Source organism: Balaenoptera physalus, assembly GCF_965194825.1.
Source record: "Balaenoptera physalus genome assembly, chromosome: 20".
NCBI classification, from domain to species: domain Eukaryota; kingdom Metazoa; phylum Chordata; class Mammalia; order Artiodactyla; family Balaenopteridae; genus Balaenoptera; species Balaenoptera physalus.
In genome coordinates, this window is record NC_138901.1 from 21,504,903 (window position 1) to 21,528,278 (window position 23,376).

A 23,376-nucleotide genomic window follows, 5' to 3' on the forward strand; every position below is an offset into this window, starting at 1 on the left:
TTTTCAGTTTTCCGAATTGTGGGCAAGAGGACATATGCTATACAAGTTCAAGTCCCAGCTTTGCCACTTATTGTAACCTGTTTGAGCACCTATTAAGAGAAGACAATTATTTTACAAGGTTGATATGAAGTTCAAAATTTTTAATGAGATGATATTAAAATACTTAGTAAATTGTAAAGCATGATACAAATACAGATTTTCATTATGTTATTTTTTAAGTTTAAGAACTAATGTCAATATCAAAATGGGCAAAAGACATGGACAGAGCACATTAAAGGAAATATTAATCACTAATAAACAATGAGCAATCTCATAATTTAAAGCAAATTAAACCAGGGAATTCCCTGGCGGTCCAGTGGTTAGGATTCTGTACTTTCACTGCTGAGGGCCCAGGTTCAATCCCTGGTCGGGGAACTAAGATCCCTCAAGTCCCTCGTCGTGGCCAGAAAGAAAAAAATGGAGCAAATTAAACCAAGTATAATTTTATCTTGGCAAATATCTAAAAGGTTTTGGAGAATGGAGCACTCTTGGTGGAAGTGAAAATTGGTATGATTTCATCTAAAAGCAACTTGGCAACAGCTTTCAAAATGTTTATCTGCTCTTTGACCTAGCAATTCTACTTCTAGAAATTTACCCTATAGGAATTCCCTGGTGGTCCAGCAGTTAGGACTTGGTGCTTCCACTGCCAGGGCCCAGGTTCAGTCCCTGGTTGGGGAACTAAGATCCTGCAAGCCATGTGGTGTGGCCGGGAGAAAAAAAAAAAGAAATTTACCCTACAGATATTCTTGCCAAATATGTAAGGATCTACTTTTTAAACTGTTCCTTGCAGCCTTGTTTGAAAACTGAAAAAGACTAACAACAACCTAAATATCCCTTGATAAGGAACCAGTTAAATTATGGAAAATATATTCAACTGAATACCATGTAGCCATAAAGAAGAGTCAGATCTATGTATACTGATTTAGAAAGAGCTCCAATACATATTAAGAGAAAAAAAGCAGGGTACAAAATGTATATTAATAGTATGATTCCCATTGTGTACACACGGACACATTGCATTTGCCTATATGTGTTAAATTTTAATATATTGATATATTGTACTGTATATAAACAATATATGATATTGTGTATATTTATGTTCCAGATATGTTGTATGTTTTATATATAACTATATAACATAAATTTTAGGTATTATAGAATTTATAACAGGTATAATATATAGATATAAAGATATAGATATAAATATATAAATTTATTGAAGAAACTGTTAACAGTGGTTACAGCTATTGAGGGAGTGCAAATTCTACTTTAAATTTTACACCCTTCTATACTATTTAATTTTTTAAACTATGTCCATATATTACTGAAATAAACTTTAGATTTTAATTTTTTTTAACAAATCTCAGTACTTTACCATGAATTCAAGGGCAAAGCCTGAGTATTGCATTTTGTTTAAGTCACAGTTTAAGTACACACTGAGCCCTCAGAAAATGTTTGTGGATGAATGGGGTAGCTGATGAATAGAGTAGTAAACAGACATAGGCATTAACTAATGTAACAATTAGCTTTAAAAGTGTAAAGATATTTAAAGGAATGCTCTCCTAGTGCCAATAAATGGCCTAACTGCTTTTTAAGTACAAAAAAAAAAAAAAACATGTAAAGATATTTCTGGAGTATGCAGGAAGCTAAGGTGGGTTTCTGGCTGGTTCTAGAGGTGGCAGTATTAGCTATACAATGAAAGGCTGGTTTCTGCTCTGAAGATCTGGGCATGAGAAAGTTCCCCAGCTTGGTTACAAGTCTGCTCCCAACATGTTTCTTCTTCCAATCTTGACAGTAAGGGCCAGGATCTCTGACACCCACCTCTCCACTGGAGAGGAGCTATAGACAGGAAGAGGCTTGCCTCTAGGAGGAAGAAGTACAAAAAGGAAAGAGACACGGAACAGTTCCTACAGATTTATTATAATCTATATGCTGCTTCTATGGCTTTTGCTCTTACACATACACACACACAGAGGCTCAAATACTCCAGAAAGCCCTGATGAGTGGCCCAAACACAAAGATTACAGCCAACTGGTAGGAAGTCAGAAGCCCCACCTGTCTACTCCTCTCCTATCCTGTCATCTGACGCAGCAACCATAGTCAAGTGCCTAGGAAATAGAAATAAAGCATGAAGGAGGACCCTTAATAAAGAGCTTCTAGGAAAGTTCGGAGATCCCAGAGGACCCTGGCGCACAGCCAAAGAGCTGAGAAAGACCCAGGCCCTAGCTTGTTAGAGTGACTGGAAGATAGCCACAGCTTCCTCCCCAGCTCTGCTGTCACAGAAAGTTAAGTACTTGTTGCGTCCGCACTGTCAGAATCATCCTGGGGGAAAAAAAAAAGACAAAAGCACCTGTAGAGTCTGCAAAGAGTGGACATTTATGTTCACAAATGCTGCTCACTCCCTCCAGCTCTCCAGGTTTTCTTTGGTAATTTTCTGAATCACACAACTTCTTGGGAGCCTAACACGGAAGGATTTAAATTTTGTATGAAAAAATAAGACACTTGTACTCAGTAAACAGCACTGTGCCATGCATCATTTAATGCCAGAATTTCAGCAAATGCTACTGGTCCTGACAGCTATAAAGATAGTCAACAGGGCCAGGTCTGCCCTAGATTGGAGAAGCAGAAGGGGAGATGGAAGGGACAAGGGTCTTACTGGGGTTTCCTAGAGCATGAAGAAGAACATTTGACCTCCTGTGTCAAATTCAGATTTGGCTAACATGCACTGAGAACTACTATGTGCTAGAGACTGGGACAGGAGCTTTCTAGTATCTTATTTTTAAGGGCTAAAAGGAAAGGGAAAGGTTAAGGAGCAGGCTTTACTTACATCCAGGTCGTCCATTGCAGGGGGAGGTCTCTTGGTGCTGACCTTCTCCAAAAGCTGGTGGGAAGAGAAAAGTAGTCACAAGAGAGAAGAGGGGCAAAGGAAGAGCAACCTGCATATCGACAGACCACAGGAAAATGGTCCCAGGCAAACAACTGCCCCAGCTTTAAAGCCCCTAATACATCACTGGAATGAACTGGAGAAAAGTAAATTGATACCCCCCTTTTTAAAAAATTTTATTTTATATTGTAGTACAGTTGATTAACAATGTTGTGTTAGTTTCAGGTGTACAGCAAAGTGATTCAGTTATACCTATGCATGCATCTATTCTTTTTCAAGTTCTTTTCCCATTTAGGTTATTACAGAATATTGAGCAGAGTTCCCTGTGCTATATGGTAGGTCCTTGTTGGTTATCTATTTTAATTATAGCAGTGTGTATATGAAATTGACCCCCTTTTTAAAAGGAAATTTAGACACACACACCTCCTTACTAATCCGGGTTACTATTAGTGTTTTTGCAACTTGAATAAATAGCTGAAATTCAGAAACCAAATATCGTATAGCACGGTGCAATTTACTGGGGACTGGTGATTTATTTTGTGATGTGAATTTTTATACTGCATAGTTTGAGCTTCCCATGAAGCTATCTGGCTCAGGAAAAACACACACACATACACAAAGAAAATAGAAGAGAGAACAAGAATTACAGAAAAGTAGGAAAAGCTTTTGCCAAACTTTTTCGGAACACAGGCTCTACTCTAAACAGTGAATGAATCTATGTATACAATTTCACTAACAGAATATTCACTTCTCTCATCCCTACTAAATAAACATTGCACAAAGCATAAAGACTATCACACCATTGAGCAACCTGCCTGGGGAGATCATATCCCTCTGCCTAGCCCTGACGACAATCCTCCAGAGCAATGTGTGCAGAGAGTCACAGAGAATGATTGAGATAGGCAGAAAACGGCATTACCTCTGCGTAATGGTCCACCTGAGCCAGCTCCACTTCTTCATCCCCTTCCCAGTCTCTCCAGTTATCAAAATCCACACACAACCACACTGGCTGCAGGAGGAAAGCACAGAGAGTCACAGGCCAGGAAGGCAGCAGCAGAAGCGCATAGATGAGTGTGGGTATGTGTATGGGAGCATGCTTGGGGAAAAGAGGGTCAATGGGGGTATCGTCTTCCCAACAGCACCCCTTTAGTTAACCCCCCTCCAGGCTGCCACGTCATCAGCAGCAGCAGCAGCAAAGATTTACCAAGAACTTACAAAGTGCCAAGCACAATGCCAGGCATTGTAGGGGATGGAAAAGCATAGAAACTCTGTCCTCCAGGAGCCAACTGACTAGAAAGATAATACATCTAGAAAGATAACTGTATCATAAAGCATCTTAGGAGTCAACCAAGCAGCATTCCCTGGAATCAGATACAACCCTTTGAGGCCCATATTACAAGTTCCCACATTTAGACAAGGAAAGAAGTTATTTACTCGTTCATTTAACAGGTATTTATTGAACACATACTGTGGTTGGCACTGGGATTTTTAAAATGTTCACTACACAGTCCCAGCCATCAAGAAGCAAGTAGGGGACTTCCCTGGTGGTGCAGTGGTTAAGAATCCGCCTGCCAGTGCAGGGGACACGGGTTCGAGCCCTGGTCCAGGAAGATCCCACATGCCACGGAGCAGCTAAGCCCGAGTGCCACAACTACTGAAGCCCGCGCACCTAGAGCCTGTGCCCTGCAACAAGAGAAGCCACTGCAATGAGAAGCCCGCGCACCACAACGAAGAGTGGCCACCGCTCGCCACAACTAGAGAAAGCCCACGCAGCAATGAAGACCCAATGCAGCCATAAATAAATAAATAAATAAATAAATTTATTTTAAAAAAAAAGAAGCAAGTAGGGAAGGGAAATGTAAATAAATCATTATAATACAGTGTGGAAAGTATGACGGTGGGTTCTGTAGGGGATATTATAGGAAGCCAGCCTTCTTGGAGTAGCAGGACCTTGAAGGATAAGCAGGGGTTAGGTGGGCAAAGGTAGTGGTGATGGAGACTTTCCAGGAAAAAGGCATAGCTTGAGCAAAGGTATTGAGGTGCATAATAGCCTGGTGTGTGGAAGACAGCTGCAAGCAGTTTGCTGTGGCTGGAATGTGACATTTGAGGCAGAGAGTAAAGGGGTGTGAGGCTGCAGAAGGAAAGAACAGCCAAGTCATCAGCTTATATGCCATGCTATACAGGTGCTTAGACTCTAACCCAAATGGCAGAAGCTACAAGTTCAAATGCCTGAGAGTGTCAGGGAGATAACGAAAAGGAGTGAAGTGAAGTGGAATGCATGCCCCATTTCAAGCTCCAACTCTAGGCATTTGGGAATTTAGACCAGTGTGGCCAGAGCCTCCAGTTTCCAAGAGAAGCTGAGAATCTGGATTTTTAGGTGAAATCTCTACGTTATTTTTTTAATTTTTATTTATGTATTTATGTATTTATTTTTACAATCTAGATCTTTTATTTTCTTTATAGCTATCATGCCATGAATTCATAGGGAATGGGTTCCAACAGTTCAGGCTCCTTTCCATTGGTTCTCACGAAGTGTGCTTCTCTGGGTGGAGCAGGCTGGTGCTTCAGCTGGACCCAAGTACCTTTCTCTTTGGCTTCCTTCTTTTTCTGATCATTTTCCTTCACACATTTCAGGAAACTATCTCTGCTCTCAGAGCGCTTAATATGCTCAATATGCACATTAATTCTCTTGGCCATAATCTTGCCCTTAACTTGTTTGTTTACAGCGATGCCAACAGCATGCTGGGTAATGTTGTAGACTTGCAATTTTGCCATGGTAACATTTGTGGGGCATTCCTTTTTGAACAGAGCCCATTTGCTTGATATCTACAATACCATCTTTCTTGTAGATTCGCATGGAAGGAACAACTCCAAGTTTTTTAAAAGGCCTAGAGAACATATAGTGGGTGGCCTCCTCTTTCCCTTTGTGTTGGTCATTTTGGTGAGTTACTGGAAAATGGCGGTTCCAGCTGAAAGGTGAAATCTCCACATTTTTTTAAAGTTAATTAATTAATTAATTAATTAATGGCTGCCTTGGGTCTTTGTTGCTGCGCACAGGCTTTCTCTAGTTGCGGCAAGCGGGGGCTACTCTTCATTGCGGTGCACGGGCTCTAGGCTCCAGTAGTTGTGGCACATGGGCTCCGTAGTTGTGGCTCGCGGTCTCTAGAGCACAGGCTCAGTAGTCATGGCGCACAGGCTTAGTTGCTCCACGGCATGTGGGATCTTCCAGGACCAGGGCTCCAACCTGTGTCCTCTGCATTGGCAGGTGGATTCTTAACCACTGAGCCATCAGGGATGTCTGAAATCTCCACATTTTTAAATGTCAGTAGCCCATCAAAATAATTTTTAACACTTTGAAGACTGCTAAAACAAATTTGAGAGGCAGGTCCAGCCAGCAGGCAGCCAATTTTCAACTTTTAGGGGGAAAAGAAGCCACTGGAGGGTCTTAAAAGGAAAAGTGACAGGGTCAAATGTGTGTTTTAAACAGACCATCCTGCGAGGAATGCAGAGGATGGATTGAGGGTGGTGCTGAAAATATGCAACAAACCTCACCCAGTAATGGATAAGGCCTGAATTAGGAAGAGATTAAATCATGGATTCTATTTAGGAGGTCAAATAGGCAGGACCTGGTGAGTAACTGAATGTTGGTGGGAGAGGAGCCAAGGGTGAGTCCCAGACCTAACTTGCCTACCTGGGTACACAGATAGAGAGCACAGGAGAAAAAGCGGCCACTTCCTGCACACCCACCTTGATATCCTCCTTAGTGAGTCGGGGCCAGGCCACCTTCTCCTTCCATTTCCTCACAAAGCAAGTAATGGAGCGGCCAAAGCGCTTATCCTGGGAGTCCTGCCACATAGAGAGCATCATTCTTAGGGTCTGAGGTTTAGAATGAATCTCCATTTCCCAAGCAGGCTTCCCATCCAGCCCTTACTGCCCCACCCCACCCTTACCTTGCAGTTCACCTTGGCATAGAACTCAATCTCATTATAAAACTCCACTCCATCGGCATTCTTGCAGCTGAGGAGACAATGCAGCTAAGGAGACGAGGAGGCTGAGTGTGGAGTGTGGGGGCATTAGGAGAAGGGAAAGGTTCCCAAGAAGCCAGGCCCTGGCGGTGGGGGAGGGGGAGGGGATTACCTGAACACAATGCGGTGGTCTTCGATGAGCACGTGGACATCGGTGCTGTCCTCAACACAAAACTCCATGAACACATACTTGGGCCTGTCGTACCACAGGGTCCGAGCATGCTGCCTGAAGAGGAGTTGAGGTGGGGCTTCATAGGGGTGCGAGAGGGAAGACTGAGGGCATTTGGGAAAGGTCGAGGAAAATACAGGGACGTTTTATGCTATAGCACGGTCAAAGCGGAGCTAAGTAAGACAGAAGTGGGTGGAAGGGGAAGGACGAGACTGGGGTGTGCGGTGAAGATGAACCTGAGGAGAACCGAAAGTGCGAGAGTAGAGAGGTAGGGAGTTATGGAGAACATTCAGGTCACACTTCCCCTCACCACCCCAAGGGTACAGAGACCTGGGGTCCGGGGTTCCCATGGGACCTCGCAGAACCTGGAGCGCCCAGAAAACGTGGGGAAAGGAATCTCTAGCGAAAGAGGCGGCCAGAAGCACTTACCGTGCCATGGCAGCTCCCGCTGCCCCGAGGCGTTTGGAATCCGAGGCTGGGGCCGCTATCTTTAGATCCTGGGAACGCCCCCAACAGCTGCCTCTCCTTACATGGTTGCGGAAAGGGTTTAGAGGAACGGGGAACGTGGCCTAAGCCAAGGGATCCGCACTCCGAAGAGACTCTGGGAGAGCATAGTCCCTGCAGCCCTTCACGTCTTGGGGTCTCCAGAAATACACACGTTAGGAATAGACGACCCGCCCGCCGGACCAGGGCAAGGATTAGAGGTCGATACACACGGAAGGACTTGTCCCGGCTTCGTTCACCTGTTTCTCCAATGCTTAGTACACTCAGTGCCCGACACACAGCAGGCGCTCAGTAAAAAGAAAAAAACCACTGGCCAGAATTAAATCCCGAGGGAAGGCCGGCCCTGGATGACGTCTGAACTAGGTGACGTCTGGGCCCCGCCCATCCGCTCCTCCGGGTTTCCCAGCCAGCGCGCCGTTGCCATGGCAGCAGGGGGCGTGGCTGACGTGCGGTGGTGCTTCCTGAAACATGGCGGCTCTCGAAGCGGCTGCGGAGCCGGTAACGGGGGTGGCGGCCGTTGGCTCAAAGGCGAAGGACGAAGAGGAGGAGGAAGAGGAGTCGCTTCCGCCGTGCGAGGCAGTGCGCTGGGCGCCGGTGGGGGCGGTGGCAGAGGCCGGGCCCGGGGCGGCGGCGTTCTCGGAAGAGGCGGCGGCCGAGGAGCCCGGAGCGGCCCCGGGCTCCCCGCCGGACTCGCCGGGCCGGACGCTGCGGCGGCTGCGGGCCGAGCGGCGGCGGCTGGACTCGGCGCTGCTCGCGCTGTCCTCGCATTTCGCGCAGGTGCAGTTCCGCCTGCGGCAGGTGGTGCGCGGGGCGCCGGCGGAGCAGCAGCGCCTCCTGAGCGAGCTCGAGGACTTCGCTTTCCGCGGCTGCCCTCACGTCCTGGGTTACGGGAGCCCAGAGGACCCCGCCAGCGATGATGGCGACGGGATGCCGGGGGACCGGCCACGGTTGCGGGGCGAGGACCAGGTGAACGGCTGGGGCCGGGCCCCGAGGGATATGGAAATAGAGGGGTGGGTGGGTGGCGATGCTAACGCGGACGGAGGTAGCACTGGTGAGAAGCCGGCTCGTCTAGGTGGCTATGCGTGTCCCAGAAGAGGAGACCAGACAGGTGTTCGGGGCCTGCTGAAAGACAAGAGGACAGAGAGGCCTGGGAAGCTGATGGTGAGAGGTGTTCACCAAAGGTGTGGGAAGAGATGCAGGTGTGATGGGGTGAGAGGCAGAAGAGGGATGAGCGAGGAGAGTATTCAGAGGGCAACAGAGCAACCGACTGAAACAGTGCTGCTCCCACTCACCTTGCCGTCGCCTCAAGAACCTAAGTCCTCAGCACATTTGCTGATAGAGTCCTTCCGACCCAGGAGATTGAGAAAATTGCTTAGAGAAGAGCAAGTGAATTGAAATCCGTGGAAATTTAGATCTACTCCCTGTCCGTGCTTTCCTAGAATCTAGAGAGTGTCTTTAATCTTCAGACTCTTGTCTGGGTGAGAGCTTTGGTGAACAGCAAGGTCTCTTAGTAATTGTAAGAAACACAAGTCCTAATCATGTGAATTTCCTAATGCTGGTATTTTAAAACTCCTTCCCCATCCTACTTAATAACTAGGTATTCTAAAGGAAGCCCCTTTGGTAACTGTGACAAGATTCATTCAGTTAGTCAACACTAAATGCCGAGAATTTGTATGACAGCCCCAGGGCACGTTTCCTTACAGTCTTTGAACCTCTGGAAGTGCACAGTTGTAGATAGCTTGTTGGAAGAGACTCGCTGTTTTTCCTCCACCTTCTTTTATTGTTCAGGTTACAACCCATATGTGGCTTTCTTCCCACTTAAATTGGTTTTAATCAAGGAGACTTATCAGTAGCAGATATTGACTTGCTTATATTAATCTGAAATGTTTCCAGTGCAGTCCTGTGTTTACTGTTCCACCCTTCTCTCCGTATACCCACAGCTCCTTGCACAAGTCCTCAGATTGTCAGACTTTTAAGGAACAGGTAGGATAGAAAGAATTTCTGTGGTCAGGCCCTGTTCAAGAGTGAGGAGCACCAAAGGTTTGGTGTGGATGTGGTGCTCTTTTGGTTGTCTGTTTTTACTTTTAGAAACAGTGTACAACTTAAAAAACAAAAAACTGTAGCGCTCAAAACACCTAATAAGCAGCTGTAATCTTGTGTGTATATATTGACACATGAACAGGTGGTGCCAAAGTGGAGACATGTTTGAACCAAACGATTTACTACTTATCAGTTCCAGTTTTTTGTTTTTTTAACCAGTATTTTCTCTCGCTTCATACTGGAAATTATTTCTGTTATTTCCTGCCTTGCACCAGAGCTCATTGTTCTCACCTAGTAAACATGTTTGCCCACACTCCCGTAAATCGCATACTCAGTAATTACCATGGCAGGTAACAGCGTTCAGCAGACACACTCATGAAAATGGAATCAGGATCTATGGCTGGTTTCTTTCTTCTTTGGCTTCATAATGTTGGGATGGGATACAATGAAAACAAAAACAAAGTTTCCCTAGTCCTTTCCCTTTGGGCTGGTTAGACAACTTCTTCCATAACAGTTCATTATTTGGAATGTGTCCTTCTGGACCTGATTGCGTTCAGTAACATACAGCAAATGTGTACTGAGAGCTTACCCTGTGCCAGACACAGTGCTAGGCCCTGGGGGTAGTCAGGGCCTTTGCCCTTAAGGAGTTCATAGACTTGGGGAAACAGAATCCTAAACAAATCATTATAATGTGACATGAACTAGAGTAGAAGAGTGTACAAAATACAGAGGAAGTAACTGGTTCTGCCTGGGGAAATCGAGGAAACCTCTTAAAGAATAGCTAGGCCTTCACTAAGTGGGGGAGAAGAACAGGGTTCTAAGAAAAAAACAGGACATTGGGAAAGCTTTGGAGAGGCAGTATCCCCTGAGAAAAGGCTTGTTTTCATATTGAGCAAAGCTAAAGCAAGAGGATTGCTTTTTAAATAGCTAAACAAAAAGTTAATTTGTTGTTTTTCATTTGTTCTTTCTCATACCTTACTTCTGCAGGCCTTGGTAAGTACCATTTTAAGATTAAATTTAATATCCTATAGACATCTAGTTTAAAATGCAGCCTTACACCTGTAAATGATCTCCTAGTTTTGCTTTGTTTTGTTTTTGATACTCAAAAAAGGCAAGGAAGAACCAGTTTTTGAGAATACATTGGCAAGACTTTACCTCTCCGAAGGGTTTTTCATCATTTAAATGCAGAAACTACCTGGTGGCCAACAGGGAGAAAAGGCGTCACTGGTCAGGGAACCTTACCGAACTTTTTTTTTTTTTTTTTTAAACCTAATTACCTTCTCACTCCTGTTACTTGGTTTTGAATTTTTTTCACTGCCCCAGGTACCTGTGTTTGTTTGATTTTACAATACATTGGAGGCGCTTTGGACCTTAAGAAAACTGGTTATGGGTTATAAAGCCTCTCTCTACACCCTTACCTCCAGATTCTCTCGCAAAATTTGGCTGTAGCAAGTATTCAGGACTTGTTCTGTGATAATTGGCTCTGGAGGATGGCATGTTTAATTCCAGGGAGGCTGTCTTGGCTGAGATAAATTGTGTCAATCTTAACTAGACCTGAGGGGGTGGGAAGCAGTCTTAACAAAAGGCCCCATTGTATTCATATCCTATTTCCAATGAAGGACAAATACTTTCTTTTTTTTTTTTTTTTATAAATTTATTTATTTATTTATTTTTGGTTGTGTTGGGTCTTCGTTTCTGTGCGAGGGCTTTCTCTAGTTGCGGCAAGTGGGAGCCACTCTTCATCGCGGTGCGCGGGCCTCTCACTATCGTGGCCTCTCTTGTTGCAGAGCACAGGCTCCAGACGCGCAGGCTCAGTAGTTGTGGCTCACGGGCCTAGTTGCTTCGCGGCATGTGGGATCTTCCCAGACCAGGGCTCGAACCCGTGTCCCCTGCATTGGCAGGCAGCTTCTCAACCACTGCGCCACCAGGGAAGCCCACAAATACTTTCTTAAAGAAAACACGCATTTGATAAATTGCCCCGATGAAATAATTATTCTCATTTTTGAACCTGTCCCATGAATTCTGTATTTCATTCGGGTTACTTGGAAACATTTTATGTTTTACTAGTCATTATTGGCTTAAGAGAATTCATAATGTGTCCTGACTTTTTCTTTTCCTGTGAAATCAACCCAAATCTTTTCCCATCTTAGAGTGAGCAGGAGAAACGGGAACATCTGGAAACCCAAAGGGAGAAGCAGAAGGAACTGATACTGCAGCTCAAAACCCAGCTCGATGACCTGGAGACGTTTGCCTATCAGGAAGGCAGTTACGACTCCCTGCCACAGTCGGTGGTCTTGGAAAGGCAGCGGGTGAGCAGATCCAGAGGCACCTCCTCCACTGCCTCGGGTTACCTTGTCCCTTCCAGCGTTCACAGGACAGCCTTGTCCAGCTTGCTCACCCTCGGCCTCACTGCTGGCCCATATCAAAGGGAAATTTTGCTGCTACCTGGGACCAGTCTTTATTCACACATGGAAACACACGTGCCAAAAGCTTTCTAATATGATGATTGAGCTCTTTTTTTTTTTGGTCGCTATTATTATTAATAATAGTAGTAATATATAATAATAACAGCAATAATTTCTTTCATTTGATGATTGAAACCGTTCTACTTGGGCACTTCATACGATGTAAACTAGTTTTCTCCCCCAGCACCAGTCAATAAATATTCCAGGAATCCTGACTTTAATGCTGTATTTATTAAAGCAACACCTGGGCAGACAGGTAAATCTGCTAGTCAAAACACAATCTCCTTTACACGTTTGTCTCTCCGGAGCTGTGATGTGGCTGTTTTTCTGGCAGGGCTGGAGTTATACATTATCTGGTTTTCAAATTGTTCTTCATATTGTCACTAGGATATTTTGGCTGTAACGTGCCTGGATGTTTCGTAGAGCTTTTCCTTTAGTTGCCTAGCGTAGTAAGGCAAGAAGGGATGAGAAGGGCTAGAAACTAAGGGAAATCAGTATCTATTCTCTTGGAGGCCATGGGGGAAGCTAACTATGGGGCTTTTGGGATCATCAGCCACTTTGGATCGTTCACACTGTTGTTCTCTTGAGTGAAATTTACCTGGCCTGGTAGAAAATTTGCAGTGAGAGGAGCCATTTCTGTCAGAGAGGAACCAGGGGTCCTTGTTTCTATAAGAGAAGTAAAAGGCCTGTGCCCTCACCTTGATCAGCAGTTGCACCATTTTTCTCACAAGTTTGATTTCCATTTAAGGGTAGGAGGGAGGCACACTAGTAAAGATTCTCCTTCTTCCTAACCCTCTCCCTGAAAATTCCAAAGGGTGTGCTCATGGCTTGTAGTCTTGATAGGTGATCATCGATGAGTTAATAAAGAAACTGGACATGAACCTGAATGAGGACCTCAGTTCACTGTCCACCGAGGAGCTTCGGCAGCGTGTGGATGTAGCTGTAGCTCAGATCGTCAACCCAGCCCGAGTGAAAGAACAGCTGGTTGAGCAGCTGAAAACTCAGATCCGAGACCTCGAGATGTTCATCAGCTTCATCCAAGGTCAGAGGAGGGATGGAAAGAGAAGGGTGGCTGGATGTCATCATAATTATATGTATTCTGAGTACTAACATCTAAAGGTGCCAGTCCTTGATGTATATGTAAGAGGTTTGATCACTCGGTAAGGGAGCCAGCATGGTGGAGTAGAAAGGACATGGATTGTAAAACCAGAGAGTTAAAATCTCAGCCCTGCCCCTTACTGGCTTCGTGTCCTTTGTAGACTAATGAGGTTAGGCAGGTTCCTAACCTCTTCAGTCCCGCTCTCCTCCTCCATAAAATGATGATTCATGCTTCCTTCACTCAGCAGATATTTATTGAGCCAGCTAGTATATGCCGGTCACTGTTCCACACGATGAAATACTATTTGTAAAAGTCTTGTCACGTGGTAGGCACTAGTAAATAGTATTTCTCCTTTAAAAATCTGCCAAAAAGAGGCTAAATAAATGTCTCCTCTTTGTAACTTCTGATTGCAGATGAAGTAGGAAGCCCGTTACAGACAGGTAGTGGACACTGTGAGTGCAAGGCCAGTGGGAAGACAGGAAACGGCTCCTGCAGAACTGGCAGCAGCAGACCACCTCCAGGAAACAGCAGAAGTAAGTACAGCTTCCAGAATGTGCAAATCTGTAGAGACGGAAAGTAGATTAGGGGTTGCCTAGGCTGAGGGATCGGGGAGAAGTAGGGAGTGGAAAATGCCAACGGTACACGGTTTCGTTGCGGGATGATGGTTGCCCAACTCTGTGAATATACGAAAAACCACTGAAGTATACACTTTTAATGGGTAAGTTGAGTGTTATGTGAATCATATCTCAAAATAGTTATTACTAACCAAAAAAAGTAAGCCCAGCGACATCCTAGGTGGCTCTTGGCTTCATGTGGGACCCATGCTGTGGCTCAGAAGCAAGACTGGATCTCAGCTTGTGACTTGTTGACTGTCCCTCTGACCACTGTGGCCTCTCACTGATGAGTCGTTGTGTTTTCTACGCAGCGAAGGCAGAAGACATGAAGAGAGTTCGGGAGACAGGGCTGCACCTGATGCGGCGAGTGCTGGCAGTGCTCCAGATCTTTGCTGTCAGCCAGTTCGGTTGCGCCACGGGCCAGATCCCGCAGACCCTGTGGCAGAGGGACCAGGCTGACAGGGACTACTCCCCCTTACTGAAGAGGCTGGAGGTGTCAGTAGACAGGGTGAAGCAGCTGGCCTTGAGGCACCAGGCGCACGACCACTTCATCAGCTCCGCCAGCCTCCAGGACCTCTCTCTGGGAGGCAAGGACGAGCTGACCGCGGCTGTGCGGAAGGAGCTGACTGTGGCCGTGAGGGACCTGCTGGCCCATGGACTGTACGCCTCCTCACCGGGGATGAGCCTCGTCATGGCCCCCATCGCCTGTCTGCTGCCGGCCTTCTCCTCGGCCCCCGAGGCCATGCACCCCTGGGAGCTCTTTGTAAAGTACTACCACGCTAAGAACGGCCGTGCTTACGTGGAATCCCCCGCCCGGAAGCTCTCACAGTCCTTCGCCCTGCCTGTCATGGGAGGCACTGTGGTGACGCCCAAGCAGAGCCTGCTGACAGCCATCCACGTGGTGCTGACGGAGCACGACCCTTTTAAGCGCAGTGCAGACTCGGAGCTGAAGGCCTTGGTGTGCATGGCGCTGAATGAGCAGCGTCTCGTGTCCTGGGTGAACCTCATCTGCAAGTCGGGGTCGCTCATCGAGCCCCACTACCAGCCCTGGAGCTACATGGCACACACAGGCTTTGAGAGCGCCCTCAACCTGCTTAGCCGCCTCAGCAGCCTCAAGTTCAGCCTCCCTGTAGACCTGGCTGTGCGCCAGCTCAAGAACATCAAAGATGCCTTTTGATGAGGATGCCCTGGCCCCAGACCAGCATCTTGCTCAGTAAGGATAGATGGTTAGTCTTCTAGGATAAGAGCAAGAATTAGGAGGAGGGGCTAAAGACATTTTCCCTAGCCAGATGATGCAAAGTCTCTCTCCCCCATCAACTTAGCATCTCAGAAAGATATGCTGAAGACCCTCTTGTTAAAAGGTTCTGCCCTGGCGTGTAACCACGGTGTACATGGGAGCACATATACTTGAGCCTGTTGGAAAGAAGTCAGTCATGGCACGCACTCATCATGTCATGTCTGATTTGTAGAAAATCCGGGTTGCTGTAACCATGCTCCTCACGGTGGTGAGGGACAGCATGAGTGAGTTGTTGGTCCTGGAAGACATTCAGCTTAGGGCTCCTGTCAGTCAAGTTGCGAGCCATCTTCCTTCACTTGAAGCAGGTTTGAGAGAGTCCTAGGTCAGAATTCACATTCCTTTTGTGAATACTGATGCCTCTTTCTTCCTGACCCCAAGGTCAGGGGAGGCCGTGTGTGTTCCATAGCTGCCTCTAAAACCGGGAGTGGGAATATCTGAGAACAGCATTTCTAAGGGTGTTTACCACAGTTGATTTTTTTTTTTTTTTTTTTTTTTGGCTACGCCGAGCAGCTTGCGGGATCTTAGTTCCCCGGCCAAGGATTGAACCCCGGGCCCACAGCAGTGAAAGCGCCGAGTCTTAGCCACTGGACTGCCAGGGAATTCCCCACAGTTGATTTTAATATGAGCCCTTTTTCGTGTAGAGGTAAGAACTGAAATCTGTCCCTGACAACGTGGTCCTTTCCTCACAGCCCAGATGATGGTCTTTCGGCTTTGGAGCTGGTTTATCAGGACAGCCACCATCTGGTACCGTGTCCTCTGGCGAGTAACCTTTCCTCTGCGCACCTCCCAGCTCCTCAGAAGGAAACGTGTCCAAGGTGTGTTCCACGTGTCCTGGAGGCTGGATGGTGGAGGAGGTCTGACCACGTGATCATACTACAGCGGGGGTAGGAACTGTGGCAGATCACTGGTGACAAAGAAGGGGCTCGGCATTTCCTTGTAAAACTGACTCTAGACTGGTCCGATTGGGTCTCTTTTAGCCTTTTTAGTTCATGTTTGCCATTCAGCTTGCATCCTGATCTGGGACTGACCAAAGATGAGCAAAGTGTATCACCTTCCGGAAAGCCAAATGGGTTCCCAACACTACTGATTCAGCATCGTTTCATGTATTAAATTGCCAGCTGCACTTTGTGTCTGCACTATTATGTAGTGCATTTTAACTTAATTTTTTCAGTAAGATATTATTTAAGATATATTCTTGATAATTCATTAGAATTAGTCCTCCTTCATGTGAAACAGGATAAGTGTAAAATGTTGTGAAAAATGGTATCTGTGGTTGCTAATAAAGTCAGTATTTTGTGTAGCTTCTCTGCAAAGACCTTAGAGACTGTTGGCTTTGGTTTATAAGTCTGGGCATTGTCAGCGTATCTGATCCAGATCAGTATTTCCTTGAGCAATGCCTGGCTCCTGGCCTTTCTGCCTCTTCTCTGCCCCCTGCGCTGGATCAACTCAGCTTTGGTGGTGTTTCCCCCCCACCCCCCTTGAACAAATTCATGAGAAAGTGTCGTTGGCATTATCATCCCATCTTTCCCAGGCCTACAGTCCTATCCCCACAACAGATCTCACCACACATGCCACTTTAGGAATTGGCGCTTTTAAATTCACTTGTCTGGATACCATTTAGGGTGGGTGATAAGTGCTATAGTCATATGGCATAGCCCTGGATCACCCCAGTATTATCTTTTTCCAGTCCTCACAAAAACTGGTATTAAGGCTTTTATGCTAACATCATGAGAAGCATTTTGTGTGTGTGCCATCCTAATTTAATTCTCACTACATGTAAGGCAGGACAATATTATCCGCATTTTATAGCTGAGGAAACTGAACTGCAGAGGTTAAATATTTTGTCCACGTTTACATGTTGGAAGAGCTGGGATTTGAACCCAAGTTGCCTGAATCCAAATCCTATGGTCTTTATACTGTTATGTTACCTCACTGTATCATGCTGCTTCTAGATATTTTGTTCCTCTCTCTCCTTTATCCACCCCCTCACTTCACCATCACTTTGTGGATGAACAGGTATTTTCCACATGCCTGCCAGAAATTTCAGCTGCCAAAGGACTAGGCTGCAGGGAGATGGGCAGACAGCCATTGCTCTGCCAAGTTCTTCATGAAACTTAAAGACATGTAGAGACAGAGACAAGCCTGCCAGCAGGCCAGCAATCACATACCTGCTAGTCACTGATAACATCTGCTGTATAACTGAGGACAGAGGTCTGTGCTTGGCTTGGGGTGAGGCAGACAGGATGAAGGAGGAGAGGAGGGACTGTCAGCCGAGGTCTAAGGCTATGCAAGGCTATGCAAGAACAGAATGAAAGAGAGCCGTGGATACGTGTCCAATGAAAGTGCAGGGTCCATTGTATGATCTGCAAGGCATCGTTAAAGATTCCCAAGGTGCTCTGCCTTCATTCATTCACTACTGAGCACCCACCAACTGCTTGGGCCAGGCTAGGTGCTCAGAACTTCTCTCTCCCTGCCTTCAAGGAACACAAGATTTAGCAAAGGAGGTAGCAAGCCAATTGGAGATTTCAGTAGCTTGTTAAAACACAGATTGCTGGGTTCCATCCCCAGAGTTTTTTATTCAGTAGCTCTGAGAATTTGCATTTCTAACACGTTCCCATGCCTGTTATGCTGGTGCTGCTGGTCTGGGGACCACACTTTGACAACCACTGATCCAAACCAACTGAAATATGTTCTATAGTAAAATTAAGTATGGATTGGATTGCTGAGGGAGCACAGAGAAGGAAGAGATGAATTCTGCCTGGGAGAATTCTAGAGTGGCCTTGAAGGATGGATAGGATTTTGCCCAGCTACAGTGGAGGAAAAGAATAACGAAACGTGGAACAGCTTGCATGAAGACCCTGGCGCTCAGAAGGGGTCGGATCTTTGAGTAGTTGAGCTGGCTGGAACCCAGGTGGTATGTGAAGGGTGTGGAGGAGACAGGAACTTATACTGCACGGAACACAGAGAGGAAGGGAGTGAGAGTTCAAACTTTGGTACAGAGAGCCAACGAAGGATTTCAGGTAAGTGACGGACTTAAGAGTTGTGTTTAGAGAACTTTCTAAAAATAAGATCTATAGCTCATGGCTCCACACCAGACCTGAACTGGAATCTCCTCAGTTGGCAATGCATACTTAATAAGCATCCCAAGCAATTTTTGACCCACCCTAAGTTTTGAGGAGGGACTGGAGAAAACAAAGTACTGAAGCTGGATCAGTTAGGGAGCAGGTGTAAAAGGATAGAAAAGATTTAAAAGACATGAGGCAAAATTCACAGGATTTAGTTACTAATTTGATTTGGAGAGTTTTAGTATGTGATAAGAGTTCAAGGCAATGATAAGATTTCAGGGTTTGGTTTCTGTTTTCCAAGAGAGAAACAACAAAAGAGACAGAAGCAGATAAGGAGGCTGAAAGAAGACCATGGAGGTGGAAATGGACAGGGTCGTGTGGTGCCGTGGCAAGAGCACAGGCTTGGGAACGGGGGAACCTTGATCTGCGCCACCAACTCCGTGACTTTGCTGCTCTAGAACTGTCCTCTCATCTTTGAGATGACAGAGTAGACGATCTCTGAGTTCCTTTCCAACTCTACAATGTCATATTACAAATTAAAACAAAACATTTTCATTAAATATAGAAATATAAGTACATAATTAGTGTGATAAACTATTGGAATGAAGTCCTGAGGGCTGCAGGGGAAATTGGTCCCTGGAGAGCCTGAAGAAGAGAAATGATGAAACCCTGATTGTTCCCACGTCTTGCCCAAGACCAACCCTATAGATTCGTCAGTGTTCAAATGAGCAAAAACTATAAGATGGTTTCTCTTTCTCTTGAACTCGGAAGACACCTAAGGAACCATCTAAAAACACTCTTCCAGTAAGTGATGGGAAATAATTCAGTCTGAGAGCCAACTAGACCTGGGTTCAAACCTAGATTTGATGATCAGAGCCTTAGGCTCTCTAAATCTCAATTTCCTCATGTCTAAATGGGAGGAAAATACCCAAGATGCAGATTCCTGAGAATTAAATAGCAGTTGACTTACCTAAAGTGCCTAGCATCTTGCCTGGCACAGAGTGGGTACTCAATTTGGTGACTGGGTAAACAGTATGGGCTCAGGAGGACTGCTTGAATCTGAGTTCCCAGCTTGATCACGTACTAGCTGTGGATTTGGGCCAAATTACTTAACCTCCCCAAACCACAGTATCTTCAACTGTGGAATGGAGATAACATTACTTATCTCTTAGTGTCATTATGAGGATCAAAAGAGATAATACATGTAAATAGATTAACTTGGCCTGACACAGGGTACGCGGCTGCTAGTATCGCCATAATCGTCCTTCATCTCCCTCCTTTATTCTGGTCGGAAATGTCTCTGACATCATTAGACTCTAAATGTTGAGGGCAAGTTCCCTTGTTTGATTGATCTTCGTCTCTTCCTTATGCGTAACTGTACATAGTTGGTACTAATAAATGTCCTATTTTGTTTCTTACTGTTCCAAAGCAAAAAAAGTAAATTTCAAACTGTGCCTCCCCAACTCGCTAGCGCCAGAGAAAGGAACTACAACCAAGGGGGCAGAAGAGCAGCTGCGTCCACGTAAAAGCCTTCCGGGGGAGGCAGAACTCCTTTGCCCTGACTACTGCTGGAGCTGCTCATAAAGTTTGACTTGAATAAAGAAGCTGCCAGGCCTTCCTTTCCCTTCAAGAGCTTCTTCCGCCCTCAACACAGATTCTGAGCGCCACGCAAGAGGCGGGGAGAAGCCCGAGGGGGCGGGACAGGAAGTGAGGTCACCCTCCCCGGGGTGAAAGGTAAGCGGAAATGCCCTTTCTTTCTCTGCTGTAGTCCGGAGAGGTTGCTGCCGGTGAGTAGAGGCTGGAGCAGGTTATTACAATCCGTAGCCATCCGCGGCCTGGGGGTCGAGTTGCGGGGTGGTGCCGGGTGCTTTTCATTCCTCGGTCTCTGACGGCTTCGTAGCGGATCCTGTCCTGCGAGCAGGACCTGCGGGCGGCCTGAGCCGAGACGGCAGTGAACGCCGCTGAAGTTTCGGGCCCACAGCCTGAGCTGGCGGGTTTCTGAGCGGCCCCTTCTCTTTCCTCTGCAGAAATGGGCAAGTTCATGAAACCCGGGAAGGTGGTGCTGGTCCTGGCCGGTCGCTACTCCGGACGCAAAGCGGTCATCGTGAAGGTACCAGCCTCGCGAACCTGTGCCCCTTTGTATCCCGTGAATGGGGCGGGCGGGCAACTTGGAATTCAAGACGTAGTTTGGGGGCATTACCCACTGAGCATTGCGAATGGTGGTGGGGGTGGTGAATGCATGAGAGCTTTTGAGAGAGAAAGACGCAAAATAACAAATGGGAGTTGAATTGGACAGCTAACACCCAACGCGTTCTCTATCAAAGAGGTTTTTTTTTTTTTTTTTTTTTTTTTTTTTTTTTTTTTATTTTTACTTATTTATTTTTGGCTGCGTTGGATCTTTCTTTAGTTGCCGCGAGCAGGGGCTACTCTTCGTTGCGGTGCACGGGCTTCTCATTGTGGTGGCTTCTCCTGTTGGGAGCACGGGCTCTAGGCGCCTGGGCTTCAGTAGTTGTGGCTCACGGGCTCTAGAGCGCAGGCTCAGTAGCTGTGGCGCACGGGCTTAGTCGCTCCGTGGCATGTGGGATCTTCCCGGACCAGGGATCGAACCCACGTCCCCTGCACTGGCAGGCGGATTCTTAACCACTGTGCCACCAGGGAAGCCCGAAAGAGGTTTTAAATAATACTGATGACTGACGTTTATTGAACGCTTGCTTGGTGCCTGGCACTGTCTTATAGGTGTCGTCATGTGCAATCCTTGCGGTAACCATAAGGTTACTTTCTACTGCGAAGGTTTAGAGATGTTAAGTTTCACCTGAGGTCAAACAGGTAGTAAGTGCTGCAGCTGGGACTCCTTAAAAAGAGGAGAAATTGTTTCTAGTTAAAATGGTCACTTAGCATAATCTAGCCGTTCACTGTTTGCCTTTTACCTACGTCTTTAGCCTTTTATGAGATTTTCCTAAGCTCTGGCCACATACACCACTGCTATTGACTGTTGGGGACACCGGGGCACCCTTGGTTCCCTTTCCTCCGTCTCCCTGAGGCTGGTTTTGGAGTTAGGCAGCCAGGTTTGGAATCCTGCCTCTAACCCTTCCTAGCAGTGCAATCCTGGAGGAAGTTAAGAGATGTAAAGTCCTGAGAACTAGTGCTTGGCATATGGCAATCACTTCATAATTGTTAACTGTTGTTACATTTTAAATCTCTTACCTCCCAGGAACCCTTCCGGATTTTTCCTGGTGGGAAGGATACCACCCTTTTCCCTGTTACTCTTTGGGCATCCAGCATAGCACTTAGAATGTCTGCTTTGTGTGGTTTTTATAATAGTGGGTCTCAGAGGCCTAGGGGTTGAGGGTGTTCTTTCTACACACGCCCTACATCTAGCAAAGGGCCTAAACAGCAATAACATGTAATTCTTGCTCATTCAGAACATTGATGATGGCACCTCAGACCGACCCTACAGCCATGCTCTGGTGGCTGGAATTGATCGCTATCCCCGCAAAGTGACAGCTGCCATGGGCAAGAAGAAAATTGCCAAGAGGTCAAAGATCAAGTCTTTCGTGAAAGTTTATAATTATAATCACCTCATGCCCACAAGGTGAGCCTTTCAAGAATGGGAATGAAAGTGACTTTTTCTAACTTTTCCCTCTCTCTGCCCTGCTGAATACGGAGACAACCTTGTAGCCACTCCAGTGGAAGAGACATCATTTTCAATTTGTCATTTGGCCGTGGTTTCCAGTGTTGCCTCTTTAATCCATCTTGGAAGTGTTCACTTTACTGTCATTTTCTGTTGATTTCCCTGACTTGGCAGAGCCGGATTGAAAAATCTCTTCCAAACTTGCTCTCGATCTGTCTCTCTCCTCACCTGAAAATTATTTGAAGTGTTGAGTAAAGGTTGTTCCATTTGTTTCCAGCCACAGTAAACACAGGCATAAAATCTGGCCTGCCTTCTTCCACTCTCAAGGATAATAGTTATTATAGGGTAGGGTAGTTGTGGGAAACTGAGAATGAATTGTGAAGTTTTTCAGTGGCTTGAATCTATGTAAATGAGTTTGTTAAAACTGGGCATTTCCAAAGAATATCATCAGGGCTTTAGCACAGTTTTGATGATAGCTCCTATGGAGTCAGACCTTAACATGCCAGTGTCCCAGGAGTGGGGCGGAGGGGTGAAGGCCCTGGCAGCATGTGGGCTGCTCCTACCTTCCTGCCATTGTCCCCAGGTACTCTGTGGATATCCCCTTGGACAAAACTGTTGTCAACAAGGATGTCTTCAGAGACCCTGCTCTCAAACGCAAGGCCCGACGAGAGGCCAAGGTCAAGTTTGAGGAGAGGTAAGTAGGCTTTGGTAGTCTGGAGTATGGTTTCACTGTTCTCCATGAAGACAGTTTTGTCTTCTGTGATTCCTCCCCTCATTAGTGTCCTTTTTCCCCCCCTCTAGGTATAAGACCGGCAAGAACAAATGGTTCTTTCAGAAGCTGCGGTTTTAGGTCTGTCTTGTTTCAGTCATTAAAAATACAAAAAAAAAAAGAAAAATCCATGTGTCTGCCTGCTTCTTGTTATTAGACTGGGAAAGAACATTCATACGGTGAGAGACACTGGGTGGTGGATGAGGTACTGTGGGAAAATATAAAATAAAAGGTAAATCTGCCTTTGCGAGACATGGTCTACTTCTGTCCATAGCCTCATAATCCTTCAATGGTCTAGCTCAATGGGTAAAATGTGATATTGAACTGTTTCCCCAAAAGAGCTACTCTGGACATTTTTAGGTGTGGAATTGTTTAAGCATCCCTGGCTTCAACCCATTACATACCTAGAGAACTGTTCCCCCACCCCCACCCCCACCCCCGCCCCACTGTGACAACCAAAGGCCCCTCTGAGTGGACACCATCTACTTTGGATTAAGAGTCACTAACTTGAGGTGGTTTGTTAAACCAGAGTGCCAGATTTGGTAGGTCAGAATTCAGCATCTTGTCAAGTGATGGTGCTGCTTGGACGAGGACCACACTGGAGAACTGCTCTAGATGGGGATGGACGCCAACAATGAAGGCCTGAGCCCCAAAGCAGCCGTTCCTAGTGGGACCAAGGAGAGGTCCCCAAATGGTCAGGCTAGCAGAGACAGGCAGGAAAGGGTGTGATTCAAGGGGTTTGGGCTCTGGATTGTCACCACTGTGTTACAGGAAA

The 23,376-nt window shown here is 46.2% G+C and overlaps 3 protein-coding genes and 1 pseudogene across 6 annotated transcripts; 2 read left to right on the forward strand and 2 right to left on the reverse strand.

Moving 5' to 3' along the window:
- Positions 1 to 1,939: 1,939 nt before the first annotated feature.
- Positions 1,940 to 7,680, reverse strand: PTGES3L (prostaglandin E synthase 3 like). Of its 3 annotated transcripts, XM_082440831.1 has the most exons (8): positions 7,547 to 7,680; positions 7,061 to 7,174; positions 6,874 to 6,940; positions 6,671 to 6,769; positions 3,843 to 3,932; positions 2,867 to 2,920; positions 2,334 to 2,361; positions 1,940 to 2,147 (listed from the first exon to the last, which is right to left on the reverse strand). In XM_082440831.1, the coding sequence occupies exons 1-8, from the start codon at positions 7,552 to 7,554 to the stop codon at positions 2,140 to 2,142; spliced, it is 468 nt and encodes a 155-aa protein (XP_082296957.1). In that variant the 5' UTR covers positions 7,555 to 7,680; the 3' UTR covers positions 1,940 to 2,139. The 3 variants fall into 3 exon arrangements, with proteins under 3 accessions (XP_082296957.1, XP_082296958.1, XP_082296959.1); XM_082440832.1 differs by lacking the exon at positions 2,334 to 2,361; XM_082440833.1 differs by having other exon boundaries at positions 1,940 to 2,361; positions 7,061 to 7,221; positions 7,547 to 7,644.
- Positions 4,757 to 6,662, reverse strand: LOC309650035 (large ribosomal subunit protein eL21 pseudogene; annotated as a pseudogene). The gene has a single exon. The product of its transcript is annotated as a large ribosomal subunit protein eL21 pseudogene (transcript).
- Positions 7,681 to 7,783: 103 nt separating the features above from the next.
- On the forward strand, positions 7,784 to 19,791 carry RUNDC1 (RUN domain containing 1). The gene is made up of 5 exons (XM_082440792.1): positions 7,784 to 8,587; positions 11,812 to 11,970; positions 12,970 to 13,168; positions 13,639 to 13,758; positions 14,151 to 19,791. The coding sequence occupies exons 1-5, from the start codon at positions 8,090 to 8,092 to the stop codon at positions 15,014 to 15,016; spliced, it is 1,842 nt and encodes a 613-aa protein (XP_082296918.1). The 5' UTR covers positions 7,784 to 8,089; the 3' UTR covers positions 15,017 to 19,791.
- A 139-nt stretch (positions 19,792 to 19,930) lies between these two features.
- RPL27 (ribosomal protein L27) lies at positions 19,931 to 22,728 on the forward strand. The gene is made up of 5 exons (XM_082440834.1): positions 19,931 to 19,988; positions 20,229 to 20,311; positions 21,624 to 21,793; positions 22,416 to 22,526; positions 22,634 to 22,728. The coding sequence occupies exons 2-5, from the start codon at positions 20,231 to 20,233 to the stop codon at positions 22,680 to 22,682; spliced, it is 411 nt and encodes a 136-aa protein (XP_082296960.1). The 5' UTR covers positions 19,931 to 19,988; positions 20,229 to 20,230; the 3' UTR covers positions 22,683 to 22,728.
- The last annotated feature ends 648 nt before the right edge of the window (positions 22,729 to 23,376 follow it).